The following is a 26,066-nucleotide window of genomic DNA, read 5'->3' as shown; positions in this document are numbered from 1 at the left end:
GGGGGTGCCGCAGGTGACCTTGTGGTATGGTGTGGTGGCGTCTTCGAGCCTTACCCATATGTGGCGGTCAGTGAGGAAGCTGTAAACGAGCCATATGAGCGAAAGTGGCCATCCTTGGGCTGTCATGCGCTCAAGGAGTAGGTTTTTGAGCAGGGCGTCGAAGGCCCCTTGAACATCCATGGTGACCATGGTAACCTTGTTGCCAGCTGCAAGGGCTGTTTCGACGTCATGGGTAAAGCAGGCGACCAGGTCCATCGCTGAACATTTGGGGAGGGCGCCCCCATGTTGTGGGCTAAGGACGGAGTGAGTGAGGGCTGTCCAGGCGATCCTGCGGGCGATGATCCGCTCAAGGCCCTTAGAGATGCAGGAGAGGAGAGCGATGGGGCGCCATGAGCGGCCTGTCCTTCTTGCCGACCTTTGGGAGCATGGCTACTTCGGCGTACTTCCATGGATGGGGAAAGTGATTCGTCCGAAGGCAATGGTTCAAGAGGTTGTGGAGGGCGCCCTGGACTTGTGGCCAGCATGCCTTAAGCAGTCTGACTGTGACTCTGTCTGTTCCAGGGGAGGTGCTAGAGACCCCAATAGTGTTCCGTTCAACTTCCTCAAATGATACTCCCTGGTCCCACGGTAGGTGCCCGCTGTCATTCCAGTTGTGGAGGGGGTCCTCTTCTAGATCGTCTCCAGCGCTGAATCTGTTTGTAAGGCCTCAGCTTTTGCCAAGGTACCCTCAATGGTGAGTCTGTCTACTACGAGAGGTGGCGCTTTAAGGTTTGACGACAGCTTATGCCAGCCTATGACTTTGTAGAGTGCCTTGTCGTCTTGGACGCCGTTAATGATATGCTTCCAGTAGTTGCGTTTCGCCTGTCGGACTGTGCGGTGGAAGTCGTGTGTGGCTTCGGAGGGGCTGCCTCCTGTGTGGTTGCGCATTAGGAGGTGGTGCTTGTGTGCCTCCCGGCACTGCGGTGTCCACCATGGGGCCGGGCTGCCCTCGCCCCGGTCGGGTCTCCCTACTGTCTGGATGGAGGTGCGGAACACTTCAGTGAGTGCAGTCGCGTATTGGTCAATGTGTGCGGCGTGAGTGTTGCGATGCCGTTTTGTATGAGCCCGGCGAACCTTGGCAGGTCGGATTCGGGTATCCGGTAGTGGTGTTGTTCGAGGGGTGTGTGGCCTCTCCCTGGGATGGTCGTTATCTGGGTTTCGTGGTCCGAGCCGCTGTGTAGCCTGGGGTGCACAGCAGTGTGTGCGAAGGGGATGTTGGAGAAGATGAGGTCTAGGACGTGCCCCGCCCGCTGTGTGGGCTCTCCTGGGACCCCAATGAAGTCCATGCCGCTATCGCTAGCCCAGCGGGCGAGCTCGGCTCCTTGGTGTGCTGGCTGTATGCCCGGCTCGAACATGTCGTGCCAGGCATTGAAGTCTCCTCCTACAAGGCAGTTTGGGGGGGGGAGAGGTGCGTGACGTATTCGAGGATGTGCGGGTGGAGGGGTTGGCGGTAGGCGTTGAGGATCGCGTAGCCGTTTACGTCAGTCCAAAGCATGTCGCAGCTGTCTGTAGGGCGGCGTTGCTGAGTCTTAAGGCCGGCCCCTTTGCGGACGTATGTCATGACTCGGGGTCGTTCTGCTTCCCGCTGTTCCGCCTCAGTGCTGTCCCAGCTGTCGACTGGCGCATAGCAGTCATATCCTGGGTGGTTCTGGGTCTTTGTGCCAGGGAAAGTAAAAGGTTCCTGAACGCAGACAATGTCTATCTGTTCTGTGAAGGCCAGGTGGAGGATGGTGGTGTGGCAATACGTTACTAATAAACCACATAATGTGAATATGTGGCCTCTGTCGCACCTCTGAATGTAGGTGACCTGTGTAATGTAAGTCTTAATGTACTGGCGGTAATGGCATACTAGCGGTAGTGGGGTTGGAACCACCCCATCAAACTTACCATCTTACCTACCCAACTCTATTATGGTATGTCAAAAGAGCATAGAAGCTCAAGAGCATAATATTGTAATAGATCAAGCTATATTAGTTATTCATTCAAAGCAATATAAGTTAGTGTACGCAGCTACTAAAGCACTTCACCTCCTAGAACAATCTATCCATCGTCGTATGAATGGAGGCTTCGCACATGTAGAAGCGCGTCAAAAACAACAACTATTATCAAAAATGCAAGAACAAACACTCTTAAAGTGGATTAGAGAGCTAACAAGTAGTGGATAAGCACCTAGCCACTGAATACTACAAGAAATTGCAGAAGAGGTTCGAGCAGACCATTGCTAGGTTTTTAATTTACACAACCAACTTCACAATCAACTTCATGAACAATTTCAACCTATACCACACCTTCCATTAGGTCAAGATTAGGTTCCACGTTTTATTAAACGACATCCACATCTACAGGTATGACTAGGAAGATAAATTAAAGTACAAAGGATGAGTGAAGTTACAAAACAAGTCATAAAAGGGTGGCTTGACGTGTATAAGGATCTTCTAATGCATCTAGACATCAAAGAATACAATGTGTATAACATGGATGAGACGGGATTCTCAATCAGAACAATGGAATCTAGATGGATTATTGTTAACTCTACACTTTGTACATGTCATCAAGCACATCAAGGTCAACAAGAATGGGTTTCTGCAGTCGAGTGTATTTGCATAGACGGCACAACTATCAACCCTCTTATTATATTTAAAGGCCAAAATATACTATAGAGTTGGATTTCACAAGATGTGATAAATAAGTGGCACTTCTCTGCAAATTCAAAAGGATGGACAAGTAATTTACATGGACTTAAGTGGCTTGCTTAAGCGTGTATTTGAGCCTATAACGCGTGCAAAAGCAAATAGAGGACAACAACAACGCCTTCTTATTTACGACAGCCATGACAGTCATATAAGTGGGAATTTCATTTCTCACTGTATATCGCATATCAATCCTTATATTACTGCCACATACTTCACATGTATTATAGCCACTTGATGTTCTAATTTTTAGACTATTGAAAAAGAGGCTTATAACAGCTCTTTTACATTTAAATGAAGCACAACTCCTATGTGTGCAAAAAGCAGAGTGGCTATCTGCATATATAACAGCAAGAGAGTTAGCATTTTCAACTCAAAATATCACTTTAGCATAGAGAGGAGCAGGATACAACCATTTGAACCACGACGAATTATCCGTGAAGTGACACTTTAAGAAGTTATTGAAGTTGAACAACAGCCTTAAACACCACAACAACATGATATTTTTGATACTGTCTTTCAAAATAGTAGCCCACCTGACTTTACAACACTACAAAAAGCAAATACAGTAGTCTCTACTATTCTTAAAGCCTGTACAGTGTTAAACACACCTACAAAGCGATATATTCAAAAGTTAGCAGATGCAACAGAGCGACTAAATACACGCAATTTTCTACAACAATGTGATACTGACAATCTACGATCAATTGTTCAAGCTCGGAGAGTATAGCAAAAAGGCAAGCGAGCAATTTTAAAGGGTCATTTTCATATTTCTACAAGGGAATTGCAGCTATAGGTCGTTGCAGCAGAGGAGGCTACTTGACAGAAGTCAATAGCAACAGGTAGTAGAACTACAAACAAGGCTATAATTGAGCAAGGAGATGAAGAATCTATCGAAGAGGACTTGGGAGAAGTATCTAATTGTATTTTAATTGAGGATTAGAGTATATATAATTTTATTTTTGTTGTTGTTCACGATGTTCCAACCGTACTACCGCCAGTACGCCATTACCGCCAGTACGCCACGACTTACGTTACTCGTCGCGCCTACCAGAAACAACCTCGCACAGCCCCACAGACGACCCTTCCCAACCAGTCATTATCACCAACTGGGGCAGATTCTCCACGACGTACATACTCGGGTACATGGGTAATTTATTGCGATAGATACTTATCGACCCATTTTGTGAGGCTTTTTGGTGCCGAGTGACGCCGTTCACGTGGTGGTCTGCGCGTCGTCATCCCGTCTCCCCGAAACCAATGCTACCTTGCGTGCTTCCTTGAAAAAGAAAAGGTTGAATTTCCCCATGGACTGGAGACCAATCTGTGAATGAAGAAACCAGCTGCCGGTCGGTTGTTAAAGCATGGCTTCGTCACACGCCCAGGAGGAGGAGGGCATTACGAATGAGAAGGCTACGAACGAGTACGTTGAAACAATGCCTCCCAATCCCATGTGCCGAGGTACTGATAAAGAAGGCCTCTGCTCTCGTATGAAGAAAGATATTCAACGTCTTCACTCGACTCGGAGGATGATGCCATTGAAGATGAGGCGCTGCTTAATAGCGACTTGCCAGAAGTACGAGACGGTGCCGAGGCTGAAGCCGCTGAGCCGTTCCTTGCATTTGATGATTTGCCAGACGAGGATAGAAATATTTTAACGTTTAGAGCTATTCTTGTTGGTCTACTTTGCGGTGGGCTTGTAAATGCTTCCAATATATACCTCGGTTTGAAATCAGGATGGACATCCGGAGCGAATATTTTCGGAGTAGGGTTACCTTTCTCAGTGCCTCCAAAAAGGACATGAATACTAACCCAGTGAATAATAGTCCATTGTTGGGTTTGCTGTATTAAGATCATTTTCTAAATACTGTAATGGTATCCCCCTCCTTGGAGGAGAATTTGGGCCACGAGAGGTACGCATTTCAGTTGGCTCTCATCTGGCATTATGCTTACGGCCGATAGAACAACATTGTTCAAACTGTTGCAACCGCTGCAGGAGGACTCAGCAACGTTTTTGTCTCCGCTATCCCTGCCATGTACCAGCTGGATCTGCTACAAACGCCATTGCAGGACTTTTGGCGGATAACGATACTCACCGCTATCGGAGCTTATTTCGGTCTCTTCTTCGCGACTCCCTGTATGTGAAAGCCATGTTGCGGTACGCCGAGTGAATAGCACGATTGCTAACATCTAGTCAGTGAGAAGCTTCTTTGTCATTCACGCCGCACGAGAGTTGCAACTCATTTTCCCGTCATCGTATGCTACGGCTACTACCATTCGAAGCATTCATTTGGCAGTAGGCGGCGCAGATATGGCAAAGCAGAAAATGAGGGCGCTATCATATGGTTTCGGGTATGCGATGATTTGCCGAGTTCTATCTCAATTTGCAGTTGGCATTCTATGGGTGAGTCCGGCCACTGACAGATATGTTGATAACGTATAACTTATATTTAATAGGATTGGCACCCATTTACCTGGCTCTATCTAATTAGTGGCTCCAAGGCTGCATTGGCGTTTGAAAGCTGGGGCTGGTTTATTGAGTGGACTCCTGCCTTCATTGGATCCGGCATGCTTGTTGGGCTGAACGTCTCCTTATCCTTTGTTGGCGGCAGTGTCCTAGCTTGGTAAGCCCATTCGTGATAAATATTATATTATGGACGCACACTGATCAATTTCTAGGGGTATCATTGGTCCAATATTAGTTAATAGAGGGATTGCATTTGGGCACCCGGCTGTGTCTAATAACCAAACATGGGATGGATTAATGTCATACTCCAGTCTCTCGGATGAGTTTGCGTCTGCGAATCATCCAAGCCCGAGGTATTGGTTATTATGGCCAGGTATTACGTGTATGATAGCTGTCTCGTTCACTGGTAAGGTACGACATCTTTCCACATGAACAGGGTACTAATTTGATATCAGAGCTTGCCTGCCAGTGGAGAATCTTTATTTTATCGGGAAAAGTTCTATACAGAGGCACATTAAAAGTCTGGGCACGAGTGACAAATCGAAATGGGCGTGAGGCTTTTACGGAAAAGTATGACGACGAAGACAGCAACAAAACCATCGACCCTGCTTCACGAGATGAGCTGGTAGCAACGTGGATGTGGTTACCTGGATTACTGTTTGTGCTGATTATGGCATGCGTCGTCATGAAAAGCCAGTTTGACATGCCAGTAGGCGAAATCTTATTGGCACTGTTTCTGGCGTTTTTCTTCTCCTTCCTCGCTATACAGTCCACGGGCGCTACAGGTGGGGAGACCCCGTCCACTGAATCAACTTTTCTAATTAGGGGCAGATATCACACCTTTGACCGCTGCATCGAAAGCTTCTCAGATCATACTTGGGGCAACAACGAGTGGCCAAGGCTGGACTTTACAACAAGCGCAGAGGTTAAACCTCATTGGGGGGGCGCTTGCAAGCATTGGAGCAAATCAAGCAGCCGGTGAGAATATGTATGCCATCTGTAATATAATATAAAGGCTAACACCTTGACAATAGACCTTACTGGAGATTTCCGGGTTGGCTTTCTCCTCCGAACCTCTCCGAAACTTCAATGGTTTGCCCAGAGCATAGGAACATTCGTTGCCGTCTTCCTCGCTCCCTCAATTTTCGTCTTGTTCGCTACGGCCTATCCCTGCATCTTAGATGCATCGCCGGATACCTGCCCTTTTGCAGCTCCATCAGTATCTGCGTGGAGAGCCGTGGCCATTGCAGTAACAAGCTCGGATTTTGTTATCCCTTCTTCGTCGAAGTGGTTCAGCATATTATTCGCAGTCTTCGGGGTTTTTATGGTGTCATTGCGGCATTGCATCTGGACTGGGCGTTGGGACTGGGTGAGAGCATATCATCCAAACATGATGATTATCAGTCTAGCCTTCCTGTTGCCAAGTACTGTCTATGGGACAGCGATGTTCGTTGGAGCTGGTTTGGCATGGGCCTGGAACAAGAAAAGTCCACAGTCATATGTGATATTTGGGAGTGCTGTTGCAGCTGGATTCATGGCTGGCGAGGGAATAGGCGGGGTTATCAATGCAGCGCTGACTGTGATGGGTGTGGACTTTGACAAGATTGGGACGAGCTTTTTATGCCCCGGGGACAAGTGCTGAGCGGTTATTCACAGAGACATAGACTCTATCAACGCCTTATTATGGCTATGGGTTGATCCTACAATATACATATCCGTATGTTATTTCAACCTTCCAACACTGGCCTCGAATCGAAATCCGAAGAGGAGGAGAGGTGAAAATCGAAGATACCCCGCGCATTATAGGTGATTAATTCTGGGGCCCTGTTACTTATGAAAACTCAAAGGTGTTGGTTACGATTGTTTGACCGTGCATGGAATCAACTACTGGGCATAAATCCATAACCCAAGCAGATTCGAGAAGTCTTGGTGATCTTGATCATCGATGGGCAGGCGAGTCAGCCGCCCCGCAAAACTCTATTTGAACCTCGCGAAAATAAATAAAAATGCTTGGCACCAGACCCTGGCAGAGTCAAAAACAACCCCTCTATCCCACAACTTCCCCTCCATCCCCATCCACCCTACCCTCAAAATTCCGCCATAACTCCTCTACTCCATTATGCCACCAAAGAAAGCAACAGAGGCGACGACGAATAATGTCGTCGCCTTCGGTCGCGTCAAGTCCAACCTAAAGATGGGTTGTGTGGGCCTGCCGAACGTCGGCAAGAGTTCGCTGTTTAACCTCATGACCGAGCAGAGCGCCTCGGCGGAAAACTACCCATTCTGTACCATTGAGCCGAATGAGGCGCGTTGCATTGTCCCTGACCCAAGATATGTATGTTCTTCTCACCCCTTTTCTTGTTTTCGGCATTTTCACGTGATGAATCTTTCCCTTCACCCTTTTTGGTCAGGTGACCGGAATATTGAGCCCCTGGCTAATGTGAGATAGGACTTCTTGTGCAAGGTCTGGAAGCCTCCGAGCATGTATCCCGCATACTTGCAGGTGACGGATATTGCTGGTTTGATTAAGGGGGCGAGTGAGGGAGCTGGACTGGGAAATGCGTTCCTGAGTCACATCCAGGCTGTGGATGGGATGTACCACGTTGTCCGGTGCGTTCTTTGCGGGGTATTGAGTGATAGAGCCGTCACTGACTATTGCATAGCGCGTTTGATAACGATGAAGTTCTGCACGTTGATGACTCCGTTGACCCTGTCCGCGATTTGGGTAAGCATTTGCCCCTTTGACGCGGGCAAAACAGACGCTAATGAAGATTCTGTGCAGATACGATCCAGAGCGAGCTGTGTAAGAAGGACTTGGATATTCTTGTTAAAGCTAAGGTTTCCGAGGAGGCCATTGTGCGGAAGGCTGGAGGAAAATTCAAGATGCTGCCGCTGTTCGATGAGACAACTGCTAAAATCAAGGCGGTAAGTTCGACGTCTCTCCCGTAGAGATGTGCAGTTGGCTTACCCCTTATAGCTCTTGGAGCAGGATAAGCCCGTTAGGGATGGAGAGTGGACGACTCCAGAAATCGAGTTGATCAACGACAAGGTTCGTCTTAGATACTATAATCCTCGGAGATAATGCTGACAATACCAAGCTCCGCCTCATCACTACCAAGCCAGTTATCTACCTCATCAACCTGACCATGAAAGACTACCTCCGCCAAAAATGCAAATACCTCCCCAAGATCGCAGAATGGGTCAAGGCCCACGGCGGCGCAGGCACAGACATCATCCCCTTCTCCGTCGAGTTCGAGGAGAAGCTGTGGAACCTACGCGACGACAAGCCCGCCCTCGACGCCTTCATGGCCGAGATCAAGGTCCAGAGCCGCCTCGGAAAGATCACCAACGAAGGTACATGTCCCCACCATCCCCTCCATGCTCCCCATCCTAACATGACAGGTTTCAACAAGCTCGGCCTGCAGTATTACTTCACCGCCGGCGAGAAGGAGATCCGCTGCTGGCCTATCAAGCAGGGTACGCTCGCTCCGCAGGCTGCTGGTGTTATCCACGGCGACTTTGAGCGCGGGTTTATCAAGGCTGAGGTCGTGGCGTATCAGGACTTTCATGATCTCTGTAATGGGGAGAAGTCGATGGCGCCGATTAAGGCGGCGGGGAAGTATAGGCAGGAGGGGAAGACTTATATTGTGCAGGATGGTGATATTATTCACTTCCAGTTCAATGTTGCGCCGCCGAAGAAGAAGTAGAGTTGAAGCTGTTGGGAAAAGTTCTGTCTGCTGTTGTTGATTTGAAGATCTAGATATCCATTAGTATAGAATAGAGTTATGCTAGAGTAAACGAAATTATGCGGTTTAGTGGTGCCAATACCCTGCGTGCATGATAAGGGGACTTGCAGGTATTATCGATTCCTAGCGGAGGTTAATTAAGCTCACAAACTGACCACAGGGACCACAGTTCAGGGATGAAATAGGCATAAATCCATAAATTCATAACCGCCAACTCATCATCACACAATCTCGAAGTTTACATACAACAACCCCTCCCCGTGGCCCCTTTCTCCAGAAGCCCCATCCCACAGCCCGCAAATTATCTCGAGCCTCTGCTCCCCATTCCGCGCCAAGAGGGGAAAATAGATAGCCTCTCAGCGACCTCAGCCCGCAACAATTTCATGCCCCTGGTATCCGCAACCCCTCAATCAAGAAAAGCGTACACCTGCATCCACCACTCCCACCATTACCGCGCTCCATCTTCACACGCAAGAAAGAAAAGGTGTACAGAAAGTAAGATGCATCAGCAGCATCCATGACGACCCCACGCAATCTCTCGCCGACGTACTGGCGCCATGTCCTGTGCCATCCCACGCACGCACGCACGCTTTCCCAGAAGTAATAAAATGAGCGTCTCGGAAGGGGAAAATCAAGCTAAATAAGACAAAAAAGCGGTTCGAGTTATAAGGAAAGGCCTGAAAAGGCGTGTCTAAGTGGGTTATTGCGTGACATCGTGGCCGTCTGGACGGTATGTGTGGTTTTTTACCTCGTGGTATTCGATTCGCTCTCGTATCTCCCCACCCCCGTTCAATTTTTTCCGCTGCTGTTATATGTATGATGGTACACTACTGCACGCTCTGCCTGCTCGTCGCGCCCGGTCTCTGGCCAGGACCGGGCGTGTAGCTGCGCGTTCCCTGCGAGAGGCGGTTGCGCACGGAGCTCGTAGGGGTGTGCGCCAGATGTCCCACGTCATGGAGTCCTATAACAGTCATTAGCAACCACTCCCCCTAAAATACGCTTCTGGGGATTCAAACTCACCATCACAGCACGCCCTCACATTCTCCAACCGATCACTCTCACGATCCTGCTTCTCGATCATCGCCCGCACGTCCTCGGCACTATCATGCACCTCGCTAGTCTCATATATGCTATTCTGCCCCGTGCTCTGCCTGCTCCGCCGCGCACCGTACACCTCCCCATTGCTCGTGCGCCAGTAGTTGCTCAGTCGCGAGACCACCGACCCGCGCGACGCCGCGGTGCCGTTGTAAGGGGTGTTGTTTAGTGTTGGGCGCTCTGGGATGGCGGGTGACTCGTTGCGCGTGGCGCGGCTGTTGTAGGAGGATAGGGAGGCGGCGCCGCCGCGGCGGGAAGAGCGGAAGCCGGGGTTAAACTCGTCGACGTCGTCGGCTGTCAGGGCGTCGGGGGCTTCATCGGCGGTGTCCTCGGGAGCGTCGTCGGTGCGCAGAAGGAGGTAGGAGAGGGCGTTGAACCAAATCTCGTGGTTGTGTCCCGTCTGCGAGGTGAATTTGACCGAGCGTCCAGGCGTTAGGATGACAAGACTCTTGCGGTGCAGTCCAGGTGGCATCGGGTTATCGTCTGTGACGACGCGGACGGCTTCGATGGCGACGCTCTTGGCTTTAAGCTCGCTGCGCCCAGCGGTCGAAGGATCACGGTCGCTCCAGTACAGAGTACGCGTGTATGGGTGGACCCAGAAGTAGCGGCGGTGGCGCGTGGAGGACATGTCGCTACGGCCGGCCTTGCGGGTGTACTTCCACAGGTAGTCACCGATCATGGTCTGCGTGATCGCCTGGATCATGCGCGGGTCGGTGCCGGAAGCCACGCCGGGGATTTCGGTAGGGCCGCCGCGCAGGTTGAAGCGGCTCTCCACTTCGGAGGCGAAGGAGGTCACCGACGAGGCGCGCGAGCGGCCTGTGATAGAGGGGTTCAGCTCAGCGCCACCAGGATATCTTGGGCGAGGCGTAGTGCCGTTCTTGGGGCTGCTTGGACCGCGGGAGCTGGATGGAGTCCTCGGGCGCAGCTGGGAGTTGGAATTCATATAGGCTGATGCAGGTAGGAGTGGAGGACCCATGATGCCCGTGTGGTTACTAGACGAAGATCCAACCCGCTGGGCTGCAGCAATGACCTGTTGGTGGTTTGGAGGCAGTGGGGGGTGTTGGCTGCTGATGGAGCGGCGGTAGCTACCGGAGCTGCCAGGCCTGTTGCTGGGCTGGTTCTCACGGTCAAGGCTGAGATCCAAAGCCTTCGGGCGCGTAATTCTGACACTGCCCATGCTTTCCCGAACTCGGATTGTTGGGGGAACGACGGTTCGTGAGGGCGACAGTGGCTTCTGCGAGTCCTCGGTCAGGATATCGTATTGTCGGTCGCTCTTCCTCGAGAGCATCTCATCGATCTCCTCCGAGGTAAGTGACGTCTGAGCAGTAGAGCTCGTCATATCAGGCTTGGCTTTGCTTGGAGGCCTCTCATTTGTGTTGACAGACAACTCCTTGAATGGGCGCTGCGACTCTGGCGTCTCTGCCAGCGGTGACTGGTTAGGCGACTGGCGGGTCTCGTCTTCGGCAATAAGGGGGCCAACGGGCGTTTTAGCCTTCGCCCAGCTCATTAAGCCGTTGAAGTTACCCTTGCCCTTTGGCGTCTCTGGGCTCTGGGTTGAGAGCTCCTTGTCTGATTTATCTGATAGGAAGGCCCCTACCCCGAGGGCACCTGCGCCAAGAGCACCTGCTCCGAGAGCACCTGCCAAGAGGTGATTGTGTGCTGGGCTCGGGGGCTCAATTGGCTCTGTTGACGTAGAGGTGATGGATGAGAATGCCAGGGCAATAGGAGTAATTGGTCGCGGTGGTGTGACGGGTCTGACAATGGGAGAAATTGGCTCGGTCTCGGTATTTGACACAGATGAGAACGCGAAAGCAACAGGCGTCACTGGTCGCGGTGGTGTGACGGGTCTGACGACGGGAGAAATTGGCTCGGTCTCAGTATTTGACACAGACGAGAATTCGAAAGCCACAGGCGTCACTAGCCTCTTCACAGGCGACTCGGGCTCCGTGGCAGTATCACCAATGGAAGAGAATGCCATGTTAATCGGGGCCACGACCTTCTCGACGGGGCTAATAGGTTCTGTCTCCATAGCTTCAATGGAAGAGAATGCCATCTTAACCGGTGTGACAGCCCTTTCAATAGGGCTAATCGGCTCAGTATCCAGAGCATCAATAGGCACGAATGCAAGCTTGACAGGCGTAACCGGGCGCAGAACCGGGCTAACAGGTTCCATCGCCACAGCCTCAATGCCCGAAAACTCCATCTTGACAGCAGTCGCCGGCCTCTCAATGGGCTCCGTCTCAGTTCCCTCAATCGGCGCAAACGCAAGCTTAACAGGCGTAGGCACGTGTAGGACTGGGCTTAGCGGCTCAGTGTGCGACGTCCCGATAGACGAGAACACCATCTGCACCGGCGTGGCAGGCGCAGGGATAACGGGCATCATGTCCTCTGCCTGGATGGTAGAGATGCTCAAAGGCGGAAGAGGCGCGGAACGCGTAGGGGGTGTAGGGAACTCAGCCAAGCGCTCGCTGACGTCGCCGGCCTGAGTGCTGACGTCGCTCATCACAGATAGACGGTTGTCGGTCAACTGGTGGGCAGCCTCGACGAGCCCGGCGCCTACGAGGCCGCTGGCAAGGCCGCTAGCAATAATTGGAACGGCGCTCTGGGGTGTCGCTGGCGCGGGCTCCCAGCCGTCGGTCATCATGCTCGAATCCACCATAGCTGGCTTTGGCAGCGCCGGAACAGGGGGAATGTCGAGCGCAGACATGCGCGCGGACGCGCCGCCAGGTGTATCACCGGGCGTGATACTGCGGTTCCGTCCAGGTGTCATGCCATCGACGCTAGAGCCCATGGCCGACTCATCATCGCTGCCACCAAGGTCGCCAAGTTCTGCGAATAGACTCTGGCCAGGTTGTTGAGGTGTGCCGTTGTTGCTTGCCGCGGGGCTGCTGTCGATGGAAGGCTCTTCGCTGGCGATACGATCGCGACGGGATGATCCGCGGCCCATGCGCAGGCGGAGGCGCTGGGGTTGGGACTGGACGGGTGTCCTGAGCTCCTCGTAGCTGTATTCGTCACCTGAAGTTGAGGCAGTGCTGAGGAAGGAGCTTCGCTTCGCGGCCATGTTAAGGGGTGCTGGGCGGCCGCGAATGGTGCTGACATTTGCGCCGCTCTCGGTCTCAGTCAGCTCATCACTGTCGGTGTTACCCTCATTGCCAGTGTGGAAGTCATCGGTCTCGGTGTCGCGCTCGTTGGCCGTCTCGAAGGCGTCGCTAGTCTCGTTGCAGGTCTCGAACTGGCCGCTGGACTCGGCGTATTTGCCAGGCATCGAGGCAACGCGAGCTGAAGCAGCGCGCGAGGGGCTAGACTCGCCATCTTGGTCTTCCCATTGAGCATCATTCATAGAGATTTCGCTTCTGCTATTGCGGAGAGCGCCAAGTTGGCCCTTAGAGAGCTTCTTGAACTCCTTGGAGTCCATTTTGCGACTCTTCTTGATGGAGCCTGAAGCGGCATCTGTGCGGCGAATCTCCAGTTCGTCCCTAGCATCCTGAAGCATCCGCTTAAGCTCCAGTTTCTCTGTCTTTTCGCGGTGGATGTTGCCCTTTAAACTCTGAATCATTCGGTGTGCGTGATGCAGCGAGCTCTTCAGAGTTTCCGCCTCGAGATGGCTATGGCGTGGAGTCATTTTAGTTGGCGACGGTGGTGGAGAGTGCTCAGGTGTGACATTGTCATCTGCGGTCTCGAAGTCTTCGTCTGTGGCATCCTGGCTCTCCTGTTCATCTGCAATACCACGTTGGCGTGCAACCGCCATGGCAAGCTCATGGTTCTGGCCAGTCAAGTCTTCGATCTTGCGCTGCAGCGCTCCTCGCTCGTTCTCGACCATTGCCATGTTCCGCTTGAGTCCTCCGAGCTCCGTATCGTGGTGTTTCACCGCCGCTGCGTGGGTCTCGGACAGTTTGGAGTGGCTCAGCTTCATTTCGTCAAGATCCTTCTGGGCAGTTGTCTTCTGAACTTGGAGTGCATTCAGGCTCTGAGTAAGCTTCTTCTCGCGAGCAGCTGCTTCTTTGGCGGTTGCGATATGCTCGTGTAGCTGGGTCTCGAGACTCCAATTCTCGTCCTTGTAACGTTGTTCGCTTTCGTCGAGAGCTCGTAATCGCTGATTGAATCCCTCGGCCTCTGCCTCCAGCCGTGCCTTTTCGGTATTCACGTTTCGTAGAGATTCTTCTTTTTCAGCCAGAAGCGCTTGTAGGTGCCGGACTTGTGACAAGAGAGAGGTAGAGATCTCGGTTGCAAATTCGATATCGTGAACTCGGTTTGAGGGCTGGTTTCTCTGCTTGCGGTTGGGTACGCTCAGCTTGGATGGCGAGGCAGTAGCTTGGCTTTCGAATTTCGAGGGGCTCACGGATCGCTTCACGAATGGTCAGTATGTGAATTGAAAGTGAATGGAAGACCGCATACCTTGCCCTGAACTGGAAATGGAGATTCAGCCAACTCGCTGCTCGACACCCTCGACTTTGGCAGAAACGCCCGCGCGCTCTCGCGGCCAACCTCATTGTACTCCTTCTCGATGTCCACCAATTTCTGCCTCAGCTCTGGCGTGATCTCTCCCTCATCTTGCTCTTTCTCGATCTCCTTCAGTCGGTCTGCAAGTTCCTTTCGCTGCTGAACGAGCGTCGTGCCCAGCTTCGACGCGTCCTGTATCCTACGTTCGGTCTCTGCGAGATGTGCCTCCAATGCCCGCTTTGCTTGCTCCGGAGATGTGGTTGGGCCAAGCGCGAATAGCTGACTGTCGAAGTTGGAGTAGCGGTGACTCGTGCTCGACGTGAAGGGGTCTCCTGCAGCCATGTTGGCGTACGGTTGTTCGGCGTCGGTAGCTGCCATGATGTCGTCGGCGGAGGTCCCGATCCTTTAAAGCAGCTTCCTATGCCTCCCTAAAACTAGATCAGGCACAAGGAGTCGCTCGCGTTTTGTTTGCTGCCTGTCTGGCCCTACGGGAAGCTGTTCATGGGTTGCGTTTGCGAAATGCCGAATTAGTCTCGTTCTTCACAATGGCGACCAGGCCGAGGGCGTGGTTAGTCGTTGTGGAGAGGGCTGTGTTGTTTGTGCGAGTCGGGATCGCCGTGGTCGTGTAATATTGGCGTAGCGTTTGTAGATCAACCAACCACACAGAACGCGTGGATGACGCGGGAAGAGTCCTGTATTAATTTCCCCGGTATTCGTTCACGGGTGGTCGTCTCAGATTCTGTGATTGACGATTTGAGTCAGTGAATGGGGAGAGTCACGGACAGAGCGATGGTCGTAGAAGCGCGTCAAGAGCAGAGAGAGTAGCCGACAGATTGCCATTACCAGTGGAAACAACATATTGGAAGCGAGAGACACGGACACAGCGAACAGCTCAGCTCAGCTATATCACAAGACATTTTAATTATATTTCCTACAGATTCCCCACGTTCCATGTTTTGATGTTTCTGTGGAGTATGAGTAAAAGTGCAGGAGAAAAAGACTCGACTAACCATAAGGCTGATTTGTCTCCATCTCATGTCAGAAGAGTTAGCTGCTGCCAGGGGGAGGATCCTCACTATCCTCGGTCGCGTTCCAGAGACTTGTCAAAAGGGCAGAATGTCAATACTGTCACTGTCTGATAAGTATTACAGCTGTACAGTCAGTACAGTAACAATTCCAACTAAAATTCGGTGGCAGCGATATAGAATAGTAAAAAAAGTTCGTCTGATGTTTTCAGTAGACTTGTATGGGGGTTCTGACTATTTTCTTGGTGAAAGGTGAGGGTCTAAGGGTGAGGGTGAGGGTGAAGGGTAAGAGGGTTGTACTTGGTACAACAGTAGGGTACTAGGGGTATATTAGGGACGGAAGTACAGAGTACCCAGTTACATAAGTTACATCCCAAATGTAATGTAAACAACGGAAAATACAACTACCGGTCCGCGCGTTTGATTGGCTAATATTTGATCTAAGTGCGTTACATAAGCGATCCACATTTCCACAAGGCTCCGGAACTCTTATTCAGCCTCGAGGCTATCCCATCGCCATTCCAAGAACAACTTCACCACAACCCTCAACCACCCACCATGGAAGCTCCAACCTCACCTCCCAAAGCTGCAGAAGAAGCACCCACCCCAGTAGCCCTCTTCAAAAAGCGCACCAACAAGAACAAATCCAACATCCGCAAGCGACCCGCCACGCCCCCCCCAGCCAACTCAGACTCCGACGACTACTCCTCCTCCGAAGACGAAGCAGGCCACAAGATAAAACGCCGCAAGCACAACACCGGCACCATAACCGCCTCCTCCAAACCCACCGCCTCCACCACCGAAATCACCCCCGCCGCCCACGCCGCCTCCCGCGCCGGCATCACCAGCGCTAACGACGCCACCAAGACGACCGAGTGGTTCGATGAGCGCCCGCCCTCATTCTCCAGCAAGCAGCTCTTGGGCAGCACGCGCGCCCTCCCCGCAGCCCCAGATGGCACATACAAAGGCCTCGCGGCGCAGAAACAGACGACGTTCATCCAGCGCAACCCCGACGCGCCTAATCGCAACATCGGGCCCATCAAAGCCCCGACCAATATCCGCACCATCACCGTGACGGACTTTGCGCCGGATGTGTGTAAGGACTATAAGACTACGGGGTTCTGTGGGTTTGGAGATAATTGCAAGTATCTGCATGCGCGCGAGGACTATAAGGCTGGGTGGCAGCTGGATAAGGAGTGGGAGACTGTGACGAATGGGAAGAAGAATATTGGCGGGACGACGGTCGCGAGGGCGGGACGAGGGATGGGGGAAGAAGAGGAGGAAGATGATGAGGATGCGGAGTTGGAGGGCGTGCCGTTTGCGTGTATTATTTGTCTCGGGGGGTATAAGCATCCGGTTGTAACGCGGTGCGGGCACTACTTCTGCGAGGCGTGTGCGCTGGGGAGGTATAGGAAGGATCCCAGTTGTGCGGCGTGTGGGTCGGGGACGGGAGGGGTGTTTAATGTGGCGAAGGGGCTGAAGAAGTTGTTGGAGCGGAAGAGGGAGGCTGCAAGGAAGAGGAGGGAGAGAGCGATAGAGGCTGGGGAGGAGGTTAGTGAGGATGAGGAGGAGGGGATGGAAGAGTGAAAGGGTGAAAGGGTGAAAGGTTGGGAAATCCGCATGCTATAAGTTCCAAGTGATAGACTTCCTCCACAGTCTCTATCCCCGCTGACCACCTCGTCAGTATCTATCCTCGCCGACCTTCTCCCCAGCCTCGGCGAGGATAGAGGCTGAGATGGAGGTCGCTGGGTATAGCGGCTGGGGAGGAGGTTGGTGAGGATAGACACTAGGAAGGAGGTCAGTGGGGATAGACGCTGAAAACGAGGTTTGTGAATATGATGAGGAATACGTATCTATCAAGTGAGTGGTCACCCCATTTTACACCTAAAATCATGAATTTTGTAACTAAATATCTTAAACAACTATTTAGTAGTAAACTATAAATATGTATATCTAGCCTTTATAGGCATTTAAAGTGTCTTATTTGAATTTTAAAGCAATTAGGCTTATACTGTACGGAGTCATTAAAATATTAAGACTTAGGTCTAAAGTAGGGGCTAAAACTTAGTATCTTAATGACTATAAGCCTAATTGCTTTAAAATTCAAATAAGACACTTTAAATGCCTATAAAGGCTAGATATACATATTTATAGTTTACTACTAAATAGTTGTTAAGATATTTAGTTACAAAATTCATGATTTAGGTGTAAAATGGGGTGGCTCACTTGTGTGGCCCACTCGCTTGTAAAATACGGTGATAAGTTAGTAAAATATGTAATGTATTTTTACCATTCCCCCTTTCCGTTTACATATCGCGCCACTCTTTATATAGACCCAAGAGAATGAGCACCCCGGCCGTTGACAACACCACAGAAGAGGTTAGGGAGGACTCTGGAATTACGTGGAAGGGCGGCCGGCCGCCACGGTAAGAGTTCCCGTGGAGCTAAATCCTGCTTCAGGAGACCACGGTGAATAAACGGGAAACCAACTTAGCACCTTTCGTTTCTATCTCCGGATTGGGAAAAATATGTATAGTCACATGAAGCTGAATGTTGTTTAATCCGTTATAATTTTAATATGCTCTATATAGGTACAGAATATCAAGGAAAGTCTAACACTAAAAGATGGTCTGAACAATAGCCGTCAACATCGCCTCTAACAAACTAGACCTTAACATGGATATAGTTGAACCTGCCCTTGGGAACTGTGCCCGTGCAATAACCCCTGTACTTGTTGTAGTTGTACTCCTCGATAGTCACAGTGTTACCAGAGACCTTGGTAAGACGTGGCCAGCAGATCCAGCATTGCTCTGTGCAATACATCCAGGGACGGGGTTGTTGTCAACATGGACGCCAGTCTTGCGTGCGGCCTCATCCCAACTGTTCACGTTTCCCCAGTTGGTACCCTTGTACTGATTATGAAACTTGATACCGAGGCGCTCGTTGATGCGCCAGGCGACGAAGCTGGTGCATTGGCACTTGAAGTAGTGCCATTTGTCCTCGGGGCCGCATTGGCTCTTGTACGGGTAGTTGTTCGTCAGGGATGTTGCCGCCGCCGCCGCCGCCATCCGCACTTGGGCTTCACGTATCCGTTGGTGCCGGTCTTGACATAGTAGTCGGCGACGTAGCAGCCGTCGGTGGTCTTGTCCCATATGCTGTTTCCGCTGATGACGAGTCCTTCGCTCTGGCAGCTGATCGTGACACTGTCGCCCTTCTTGTAGGTTTTCTTTACGGTATAGCTCGTGCTGGGGCCTGAGCGGCAGTTGACGGTCGTGCTGGTAATGGGGTAGGCGAAGGCACTGTCGACAGGAATGCCGCAGTGCAAGCAACAAGACTGAGAAGCTTCATTGTGGATGAGGTCAAGAAGATGTGGTGGTGTATAATAAAGCTGAATTGAGGAAGATGGAGTTGTGATTGTAATCGTGGATGTGATTGTGATTGTGAATGTGAATGTAATTGTGATTGTGACTGTCCAAAAAAGACGCTAATGTGGCTGCCACGACCTCTTTATAATACATGCCCAAACAGCTGTGCCCGTCATGAAGAAGAGATAGAAGAGAAAGATGAGGCTAAAAATATAGAAGAGATAGCCTTGCCATCTTCTCTCCAAGACTTTATTTTTACAGCTTAACCCTTAAGCTATGCCTCTAATATCAGTAGCTGCATAGTTTGATAGAAGAATGCCTTACCATATACTCGGCATTTCATTTTTCAGCTTCACCTCTAGACTTCGCCTCAATGGGAAGGTTTTGTACGGATAGAGAAGCTTCAAGATAGCCGCACCTGTTCAGTGGCCGACCCTTCTGCAACAAAGAAATGACCGAAACCAGAACCAGAGAGGACGCATTGCCATGCCATACTTGTTGGCAATTTCATTTCCGAGCTTACTCAATAGACTTCGCCTCAATCGCATGGCTTACAGTGTATCTCTCGTTTCTTCAGCGCAGTGGTGAGAGGTGAAGAAGGGGAGGTTTGTGGGTCTAGAACTATAGCTGGGGGTTATTATTTCGTAGAACGGGTCGCGTCGATCTGTCAGTCGGACGGGAGAACACATCAAGCTTATTTAGAGGGACACTAACGACGGCGATCAAAGATCTGTCTAACTTAAAGAAGAAAATATCGTTGTACAGTCATGACGCGTTAAGTCGATACTCGATTCACGTTACGTCGATACGTTTTGCTGGCCTCAACCCCCCTGTCCACTACCAAAATACGTTCGATATCTCGATATTTACGCTATCTCGATGGTATTTACGGGACCCGAGCTATCGACTTAACGGATTATGACTGTTAGATCCTACCCCATCAAACTCTATTTTAAGCAAAAAATGTGGCGCACGTGTAATTTGTGTGGTTGCAGTTAGGCTGCGCACTACTCGCTCAATACTCGGCTCACTCGCTCAGTGGGTTACTCAGCTGGGTGAGTAGCTGAACCTTTTACTCGACTCGGTGAGTGAGGTCAATACTCAGTTACTCTGTAAAAACCCGGTGAGTACTCGGCTATCACGTGTAAGATTTATGCATCATGTGAACAGTCCCTCATACGATTAATACTGTTTTATGGTTAAGTTAAAGTATTACATCTATTAGCATCACTCTCGCCATCTCTAGTAAGCTGTGAGAACGAATCATGTATATTCCTCTATCTAAGTACCACGATTATCAGAAGATTATCAGAACGCTATTATCTATTATATATGCTTAAGAACATCCCTCCACCTTGCTTGATGAGGCCGGCCAGACCTACTAATACCTAAAGTATTTATAGGGTCTTGATGAGGATCCTCGACTGAGCGGAACGAGCTATGAGTCAAGATAACTGTGTATAGAACTTGTTCATAAAATGTCTCTTGTGTGAGAATATGATCTTATTATAGGTATTAACCTACATAATTCTGGTAATAATCTGGTAATCCTTACTTGTTGAGGTTGCATTTGATTGATTCGCATTTGATAGAGACTATCCTTCCCATCTGTGACTTCTTTTTGCAAATGTCTGATGCAAGATGTGTTGCCATAGACTTTGGGCCAGCAGACTTGATTGCAGGATGCGTAAGGGCCTTCGAACAATAAGTACAAATAACACATGGTTCTCCAGAAAGCCGGTCTGCTCCTTGGTGATAACTTCTCCAGTATTGAGAACTCCAGTTGGTTGAATCCCATGCAATCTTCATAAGGAGTTTTGTAGTATGATCTGAGTGTTGTTCATACCATCGTGATAGCTTCCACCACTCAATGAATATATCGTGTGTATCCTTAGTCCATTTGACGAATTGGTTTAACTTGCCAATATATTCAAGGCCTGCAGGGACTTTGTAAGGATGCCTGTCCCTCAGTGATGGAAAGGATCTGAGTCGGGCAGGTTACGGTCACATGATAAGAGTTAAGGCAGGTTAGCTGAGTCGGACCCGTTTCGGGTACTTAAGGAGATTGACCCAACGGGGGTTCCTCTCTTCATCTTTTTTGTATCCTTCGTAGTAGACCTATAGGATAGCATCCGTTTAGCCTCTGACTCGCACTCTCATATGCTATTACTGTGAGCTGGGTGCCCTGTGTCCTTACAGACTTAATTTAATGAGGATAGTCGTTGAGAAGACGGAAAAGAGTCTGAGAATACTGTCAGAATCAAACAACTCTGAGTATTGAGATGGCATTTGGCAAATTGCTCGATTATCAGAAGGTTACCAGAAGTCTGGCTACGATGAAGTACTTAAATACCTGGTTTTCCAACGCGAAAGGTACTCCAGCGCTATAACTTTAGCAACTCAAGTTCTCCTCTACTCTAGCTCCAGGAACAACATATCCTGTGCAGCTGATACCTTAGCCCACTTTTCCTTATCAAACTTCTTAGAGTAGACAAGTAAGAACGCCTCTTTGAAGCTAGAACTATGAGTGGATATTTGCAACCATCCATTGTCGACAAGATTGTAAGACTTTGGGTACCACTGCACAGGTCCTGGTAATTAGGCCCACTTTCCAAACTGCCTGCTCGTACAAACAGAAATATTTATGTGGTGGGATAACCTCGTGAAAAGTGCTATAATAAACAATTAGTATTGCCAGAAGATTGCTAGGATGATCAGAGACGTACCCTTCCTCTACATCAATCCACGGCATATACTCAAAGAGATGCTCAGGCTTCTTTCTCAGCTTTCCAGCCTTTCTCGTATATGAGTGGATACAGCTATCCCAGAAATGTTGCCACTTGCGGAAATTGGACTCTTCATGGGCCTATCAACTATTAGTATCACCAGAAGATTACCAGATTATGAGGTAGCATACATCAATGTGCGCTTGAGTTAAGAGAGCCTGGGTGCTAGTGATCTCTTCATCGGAAAGCTCATCTGGTAGAACAGCCTCGTCATTTAAAATATCTCGCGCTGTAACATAAGCTCCAACTCCAAATCGTCTTCAACCTCAGTATCCTCCCATTCGCTGTTATGATTGTCATCGATTGGAATACTTGAGATACCCTCAAATGCAGCAAGCTCAGACAGAAGTTATTTGGGCGGAGTAGATGGTGGGGCTTGTGGAGAAGAAGAGGCGCTAATATTCTTGACTTTCTGATTCGCAATGCAAGATGCATGGGTACCCTTCTCAGTCCTGTTTATAGTTAGATTGAGGCTACCAGAGATTACCAGAAGGAACTTACCGAACACAAATACGCTCAACCTTCAATTCATTCTGTAGACGTGTCTTGTCTTCAGTAGAGGCAGCGATATACTTTGTGTAATGACACAGGGCACCCAGCTCACAGTAATAGCATATGAGAGTGCGAGTTGGAGGCTAAAAGGATGCTATCCTATAGGTCTACTACGAAGGATACAAAAAAGATGAAGGGGGAACCCCGTTAAGTTTGTTTCCTTAAGTACCCGAAACGGGCCCGACTCGGTTATCCCAACCCTAGCCCTGAACCTTCCACCGCAACAGGTCCACATCGACCCTGAACCCTACACCCTTACCGTCCCCCACTATAGTGTAACTCGCTATGTCCTCCTCTACTGGTCCGAAACCACACCGAGTCGGATTTCATGCTTGTGGTGACCGTAACAGCTCTGAGGCGGGTTCTTCGAGTATCTAGGTAAGGAGGCATCCTTACACTTTGCAGACTTATATAACTTCTTTAAGTAGTAGCTCAGATCAGCATGGTCAGCCTTGAGTGCTAAGTGAACAGCCTTCTCATCTTCAGTAAGGTTGGAGACGCAGTTGCGAGCTTTGATAGTATTCGCATTAGTGGAGAGTTCTTCATGTGCCTTGAGTTTCGCCATACTAACTAAACACGTGATTAGCAGAGATCTCCAGAAGTTCTGGCTATAGAATCAAGATAATAAACTTAGTTGAAGTCCTAGAGAAGAGGTAAAGGCTCAAAAGGGAAGAAGAATGTGTAGATCGGAGAGTAACCAAGGAAGGTGGTTCTAAGGTCGTGGTTATTTTAAAGTTGCAAACAAAAATATTTGTGAAGGAATATTCACCTACAAAGAATTACTGTTCCAAAAACAACACCACAATGCGCACCTTCATATAAAACACATACCTTTCAACCTCTACCTCTTTACTATACTCTTCTTCTGCAATATTCTTTCTACAAACTCACTGTAAGTACACATATCTTTTGATCTACTTCTTTATCTTGTGTTTACTTTACTAACTCACCTTGATATTAGCAAATGACTCGTACCAAGCAAACTGCTAGGAGATCAACGGGCGGCATAGCACCAAGGATGCCACTTGGATTACGGGCTGGCTCTGGGCTTGGCGGAAAGGGACAGGAAAAGGCTGTGGGCACAGCAAGAAAAGCTCCAGTTTGCTCATCTCAAGCTAGCAACAATCATGCTCAGAAGGCCACGCGCTGCACAAAGTCTAGTAAGAGGATTACCAGAGGATTACCAGAGGATTACCAGAACTCTCTAATAAACATATAGGCACCAAGGCTCTCCGCGATATCAGAAGACAGCAACTTGATACTAGCTCCCATTCCAGCGTCTTGTTAGGGAAATCACAGAAGACTTCAAGTCCAATCTTCGCTTCCAGCAATCTGCTATCCTAGCTCTTTAGGAAGCTGCTGAATGCTTCCTCATTCGAGAATTTGAGAGTATGATGTTTAAACATAGTGACAGGGACATACTAACAGTTATAGTGACAAACCTCCTCGCTATTCATGCGAAGAGAGTGACAATTCAGGCAAAGGGTATGATATTGGTTCGGCGTTTGCAGGATATGATGTTTAAGCTGTGGGCTTAATCGATGGAAATGTCTCTCACCCAGGAATGAAGGTCAGATGAGTTCTGGCAACCATCTGGTAACCTGGTACCTAAAGGCCAAAGGTTATAGTGTGGAATAGGACATCAACAATATGGGAATGGAGTTGGAGTTATGGCGTCTTGATCAATGAAGTCGCACCCCGTTTTTAACATAAGTAATGGCTAATCAAACACGTGATATAACTGAGTTGCCAAGACCCATACTAGGTACTCAGCAAGTGAGTAATCCTCATTCAACAATACTCGGGACATGAGTGAGTAACTCAGCTGGGTGAGTAAAAATTCTACTACTCGACTCGTGAGTACCCAGTGCGCAGCCTAGTTGCAGTGCCAGTGGTAGAAGCTGCGGAGAACCTAATACTCCGATCGCTTATGCGAATGATCACCATCGTCGGATTAGAATTAAGCCTCGGGCTAAACAAGCATGTTTCCACCGCGAGGCCTTTCGAAAAGCGATGTGGAAATATTTCTCGTTTGTGAGGCTTTCCGAGAAGAGACGCTGAACATTGCCCCTTTTCAAGGCTTTCAAGAACAGAAGCTCCCTGAACATGGCTCTATCACGAGGCTTTTTGAGACAGGAAGCTGTCCAAACATCAAGTACAAATAGACCACTACTTTCCGTTCATTCTATCTATTATCAATCCAAAGCATCAACTCACCAACTCATCTACTCATCAACTCATCAACCTAATCTTACCAACTTAGCCACCATGAAGCTCACTCTTTTCGCTGCTGCTGCCGCTCTGGCCTCTACTGCCGCTGCCTTCCCCATTATAGGCGACAGTGTCAACTGCCGTTCTGGCCAGGCACAAGCTATGCTGTGAAGAAGTCATACGCCAAGGGCCACGATGTTACAATAACCTGCCAGACTGGAGGAACCAGCGTCAGCGGAAACAGCATATGGGATAAGACATCCGATGGCTGCTATGTTGCCGATTACTACGTCAAAACTGGCTCCAGCGGCTATGTCAAGCCGAAGTGCAGTAGCGGCGGCGGCGGAGGCAGCTGCTCTGCGACTAAATCGAATGCGGCCAGCGTCGACCTAATTGCTGAGTTTGAGGGTTTCGTCGCCAAAGTTTGTTAGTGACCCTTCTGCGCAAGCATACATTTTCAGGGATACTAACAAATTGACAATAGACATTGATGCCACTGGCCACCCCACCGTCGGCTATGGCCATCTTTGCACCAAGTCGAAGTGCGCCGAGATAGGATACCCGATCCCGCTTTGCCAGGCCAATGGCAAGAAGCTCCTCGCCACAGAAATGGCTGTAAGTAGCCTTTAATTCTTGAAATACCCTTGCTTTGGTTCAACTGTTGGATTATTCAATGTTTGCATCTTTAATATATGAGCATATCACCACTACCAGCCTATTCAATTTGTAAATGCATGTTGACGCTAGGTGCCTTTCCTTTACAATGACTTGGATGACTCTTCAGCGTCTAACTTCTATGAGTTGCCGTGATGAGAATGCAAAAGAACAGTAACTACTTTATTGTGTGCTTTAATCTACCTGCTAAACGCGCGGAAGTCGACTTGAGTAATGGCGTACGGCAAGATCCATTCCAAATCCCATCTTATGATATTCTCCTCAGGGTTGCCGAGCAGCTTGATGATCCGGAATGTTTAATGAACCCGATATGGGTATCCTGGTGTAAGGCGGCCCTCACGTGAGGGCACGTGAGGTGTCACGCTCTTACAGTGGACCTGGCGGGCTCGGTAAATTAGGGCCTACGGGTTCCTGTATATAAGGGGCTGGAGGCTCGGAGTGAGGCCTCCAGTCAATAGTCGCTGTATATACGTAGACCTATTGTTACGCATTGAATCCTACTTCCTACCTACTGATCTGGTTCCCTGAGCTCCCGTGTGACCCTGGGTCCTACGACTTTACAATTCTATTGACTCAACCCATACTCAGCCTACCAGATCAGGATGGCGAGCCAGGAAAAGAGGATTACCCGAGCGACCTCCGGAGGAGCGACTCCAGCGGCAGAAACCATCGAGGCCAGCCCACCGACTCTGGGCCCTGAAGCCAGCAGCTCCGCGACGAGCAAAGCGGACAGGATGCCGTCAAAGCTGGCCGCCCTCAAGAATAGGATCGAAGAAGAGAGGGCCTACTACAATACCATGGAAGAAGCCCTCCAAGTATTCCGACGATCGCACGGCGACGACTATAGCGCCTACCCGGAGGAAGTAAGGGTCTTCGCAGAAAGACAGGTCCGAATACAAGAAGAAGGACGCCGGAAAAGGCGACACCAAGACAGTGAGGAAGAATGGGAGGGGACCCCAAACGAGGAGGAACAAG

At 49.8% G+C, this 26,066-nt stretch overlaps 5 protein-coding genes across 5 annotated transcripts; 3 read left to right on the top strand and 2 right to left on the bottom strand.

Moving 5' to 3' along the window:
* Positions 1-3,783: 3,783 nt before the first annotated feature.
* VC83_02831 (uncharacterized protein) lies at positions 3,784-7,239 on the top strand. The gene is made up of 10 exons (XM_024466485.1): positions 3,784-4,152; positions 4,206-4,494; positions 4,556-4,642; positions 4,692-4,866; positions 4,928-5,133; positions 5,187-5,353; positions 5,409-5,602; positions 5,652-5,981; positions 6,028-6,174; positions 6,231-7,239. Exons 1-10 carry the CDS (start codon positions 4,094-4,096, stop codon positions 6,836-6,838), a joined length of 2,262 nt encoding a protein of 753 aa, XP_024325352.1. The 5' UTR covers positions 3,784-4,093; the 3' UTR covers positions 6,839-7,239.
* VC83_02830 (uncharacterized protein) lies at positions 7,240-9,014 on the top strand. Its single transcript, XM_024466484.1, has 7 exons — positions 7,240-7,531; positions 7,646-7,806; positions 7,860-7,921; positions 7,979-8,121; positions 8,174-8,245; positions 8,295-8,550; positions 8,599-9,014. Exons 1-7 carry the CDS (start codon positions 7,316-7,318, stop codon positions 8,901-8,903), a joined length of 1,215 nt encoding a protein of 404 aa, XP_024325351.1. The 5' UTR covers positions 7,240-7,315; the 3' UTR covers positions 8,904-9,014.
* A 136-nt stretch (positions 9,015-9,150) lies between these two features.
* Positions 9,151-15,443, bottom strand: VC83_02829 (uncharacterized protein). Its single transcript, XM_024466483.1, has 4 exons — positions 15,321-15,443; positions 14,433-15,216; positions 9,963-14,382; positions 9,151-9,903 (listed from the first exon to the last, which is right to left on the bottom strand). The coding sequence occupies exons 2-4, from the start codon at positions 14,853-14,855 to the stop codon at positions 9,770-9,772; spliced, it is 4,977 nt and encodes a 1,658-aa protein (XP_024325570.1). The 5' UTR covers positions 14,856-15,216; positions 15,321-15,443; the 3' UTR covers positions 9,151-9,769.
* A 587-nt stretch (positions 15,444-16,030) lies between these two features.
* On the top strand, positions 16,031-17,922 carry CWC24 (RNA-splicing factor). Its single transcript, XM_024466482.1, has 2 exons — positions 16,031-17,362; positions 17,688-17,922. Exon 1 carries the CDS (start codon positions 16,061-16,063, stop codon positions 17,087-17,089), a length of 1,029 nt encoding a protein of 342 aa, XP_024325571.1. The 5' UTR covers positions 16,031-16,060; the 3' UTR covers positions 17,090-17,362; positions 17,688-17,922.
* Positions 17,923-18,258: 336 nt separating this feature from the next.
* Positions 18,259-22,770, bottom strand: VC83_02827 (uncharacterized protein; the record flags this gene model as incomplete). Its single annotated transcript, XM_024466481.1, has 7 exons — positions 18,259-18,517; positions 18,577-18,801; positions 21,594-21,733; positions 21,785-21,882; positions 22,095-22,105; positions 22,155-22,203; positions 22,602-22,770. The coding sequence occupies 7 exons, from the start codon at positions 22,768-22,770 to the stop codon at positions 18,259-18,261; spliced, it is 951 nt and encodes a 316-aa protein (XP_024325578.1).
* Between the last annotated feature and the right edge of the window lie 3,296 nt (positions 22,771-26,066).

The sequence above is a fragment of the Pseudogymnoascus destructans genome (genome assembly GCF_001641265.1).
Source record: "Pseudogymnoascus destructans isolate 20631-21 unplaced genomic scaffold scaffold_7, whole genome shotgun sequence".
NCBI lineage: Eukaryota > Fungi > Ascomycota > Leotiomycetes > Thelebolales > Thelebolaceae > Pseudogymnoascus > Pseudogymnoascus destructans.
Note: the sequence above shows the minus strand (reverse complement) of the source record. Positions and strands in the feature narration are given on the sequence as shown.

What these genes read in the sequence shown, in the direction of transcription:
- CWC24 (XM_024466482.1), top strand. Translation starts at nt 16,061, where the DNA reads ATGGAAGCTCCAACCTCACCTCCCAAAGCTGCAGAAGAAGCACCCACC.
- VC83_02830 (XM_024466484.1), top strand. Translation starts at nt 7,316, where the DNA reads ATGCCACCAAAGAAAGCAACAGAGGCGACGACGAATAATGTCGTCGCC. An exon ending in GGGATGTACCACGTTGTCCG is followed by an intron (nt 7,807 to 7,859) that starts GTGCGTTCTTTG and finishes ACTATTGCATAG; the next exon opens with CGCGTTTGATAACGATGAAG. An exon ending in TCGAGTTGATCAACGACAAG is followed by an intron (nt 8,246 to 8,294) that starts GTTCGTCTTAGA and finishes GACAATACCAAG; the next exon opens with CTCCGCCTCATCACTACCAA.
- VC83_02829 (XM_024466483.1), bottom strand. Translation starts at nt 14,855, where the DNA reads ATGGCAGCTACCGACGCCGAACAACCGTACGCCAACATGGCTGCAGGA. An exon ending in CATTTCCAGTTCAGGGCAAG is followed by an intron (nt 14,383 to 14,432) that starts GTATGCGGTCTT and finishes CCATTCGTGAAG; the next exon opens with CGATCCGTGAGCCCCTCGAA. An exon ending in TGTGAGGGCGTGCTGTGATG is followed by an intron (nt 9,904 to 9,962) that starts GTGAGTTTGAAT and finishes TGACTGTTATAG; the next exon opens with GACTCCATGACGTGGGACAT.
- VC83_02831 (XM_024466485.1), top strand. Translation starts at nt 4,094, where the DNA reads ATGGCTTCGTCACACGCCCAGGAGGAGGAGGGCATTACGAATGAGAAG. An exon ending in AATGAGAAGGCTACGAACGA is followed by an intron (nt 4,153 to 4,205) that starts GTACGTTGAAAC and finishes CTGATAAAGAAG; the next exon opens with GCCTCTGCTCTCGTATGAAG. An exon ending in GGCGGCAGTGTCCTAGCTTG is followed by an intron (nt 5,354 to 5,408) that starts GTAAGCCCATTC and finishes ATCAATTTCTAG; the next exon opens with GGGTATCATTGGTCCAATAT.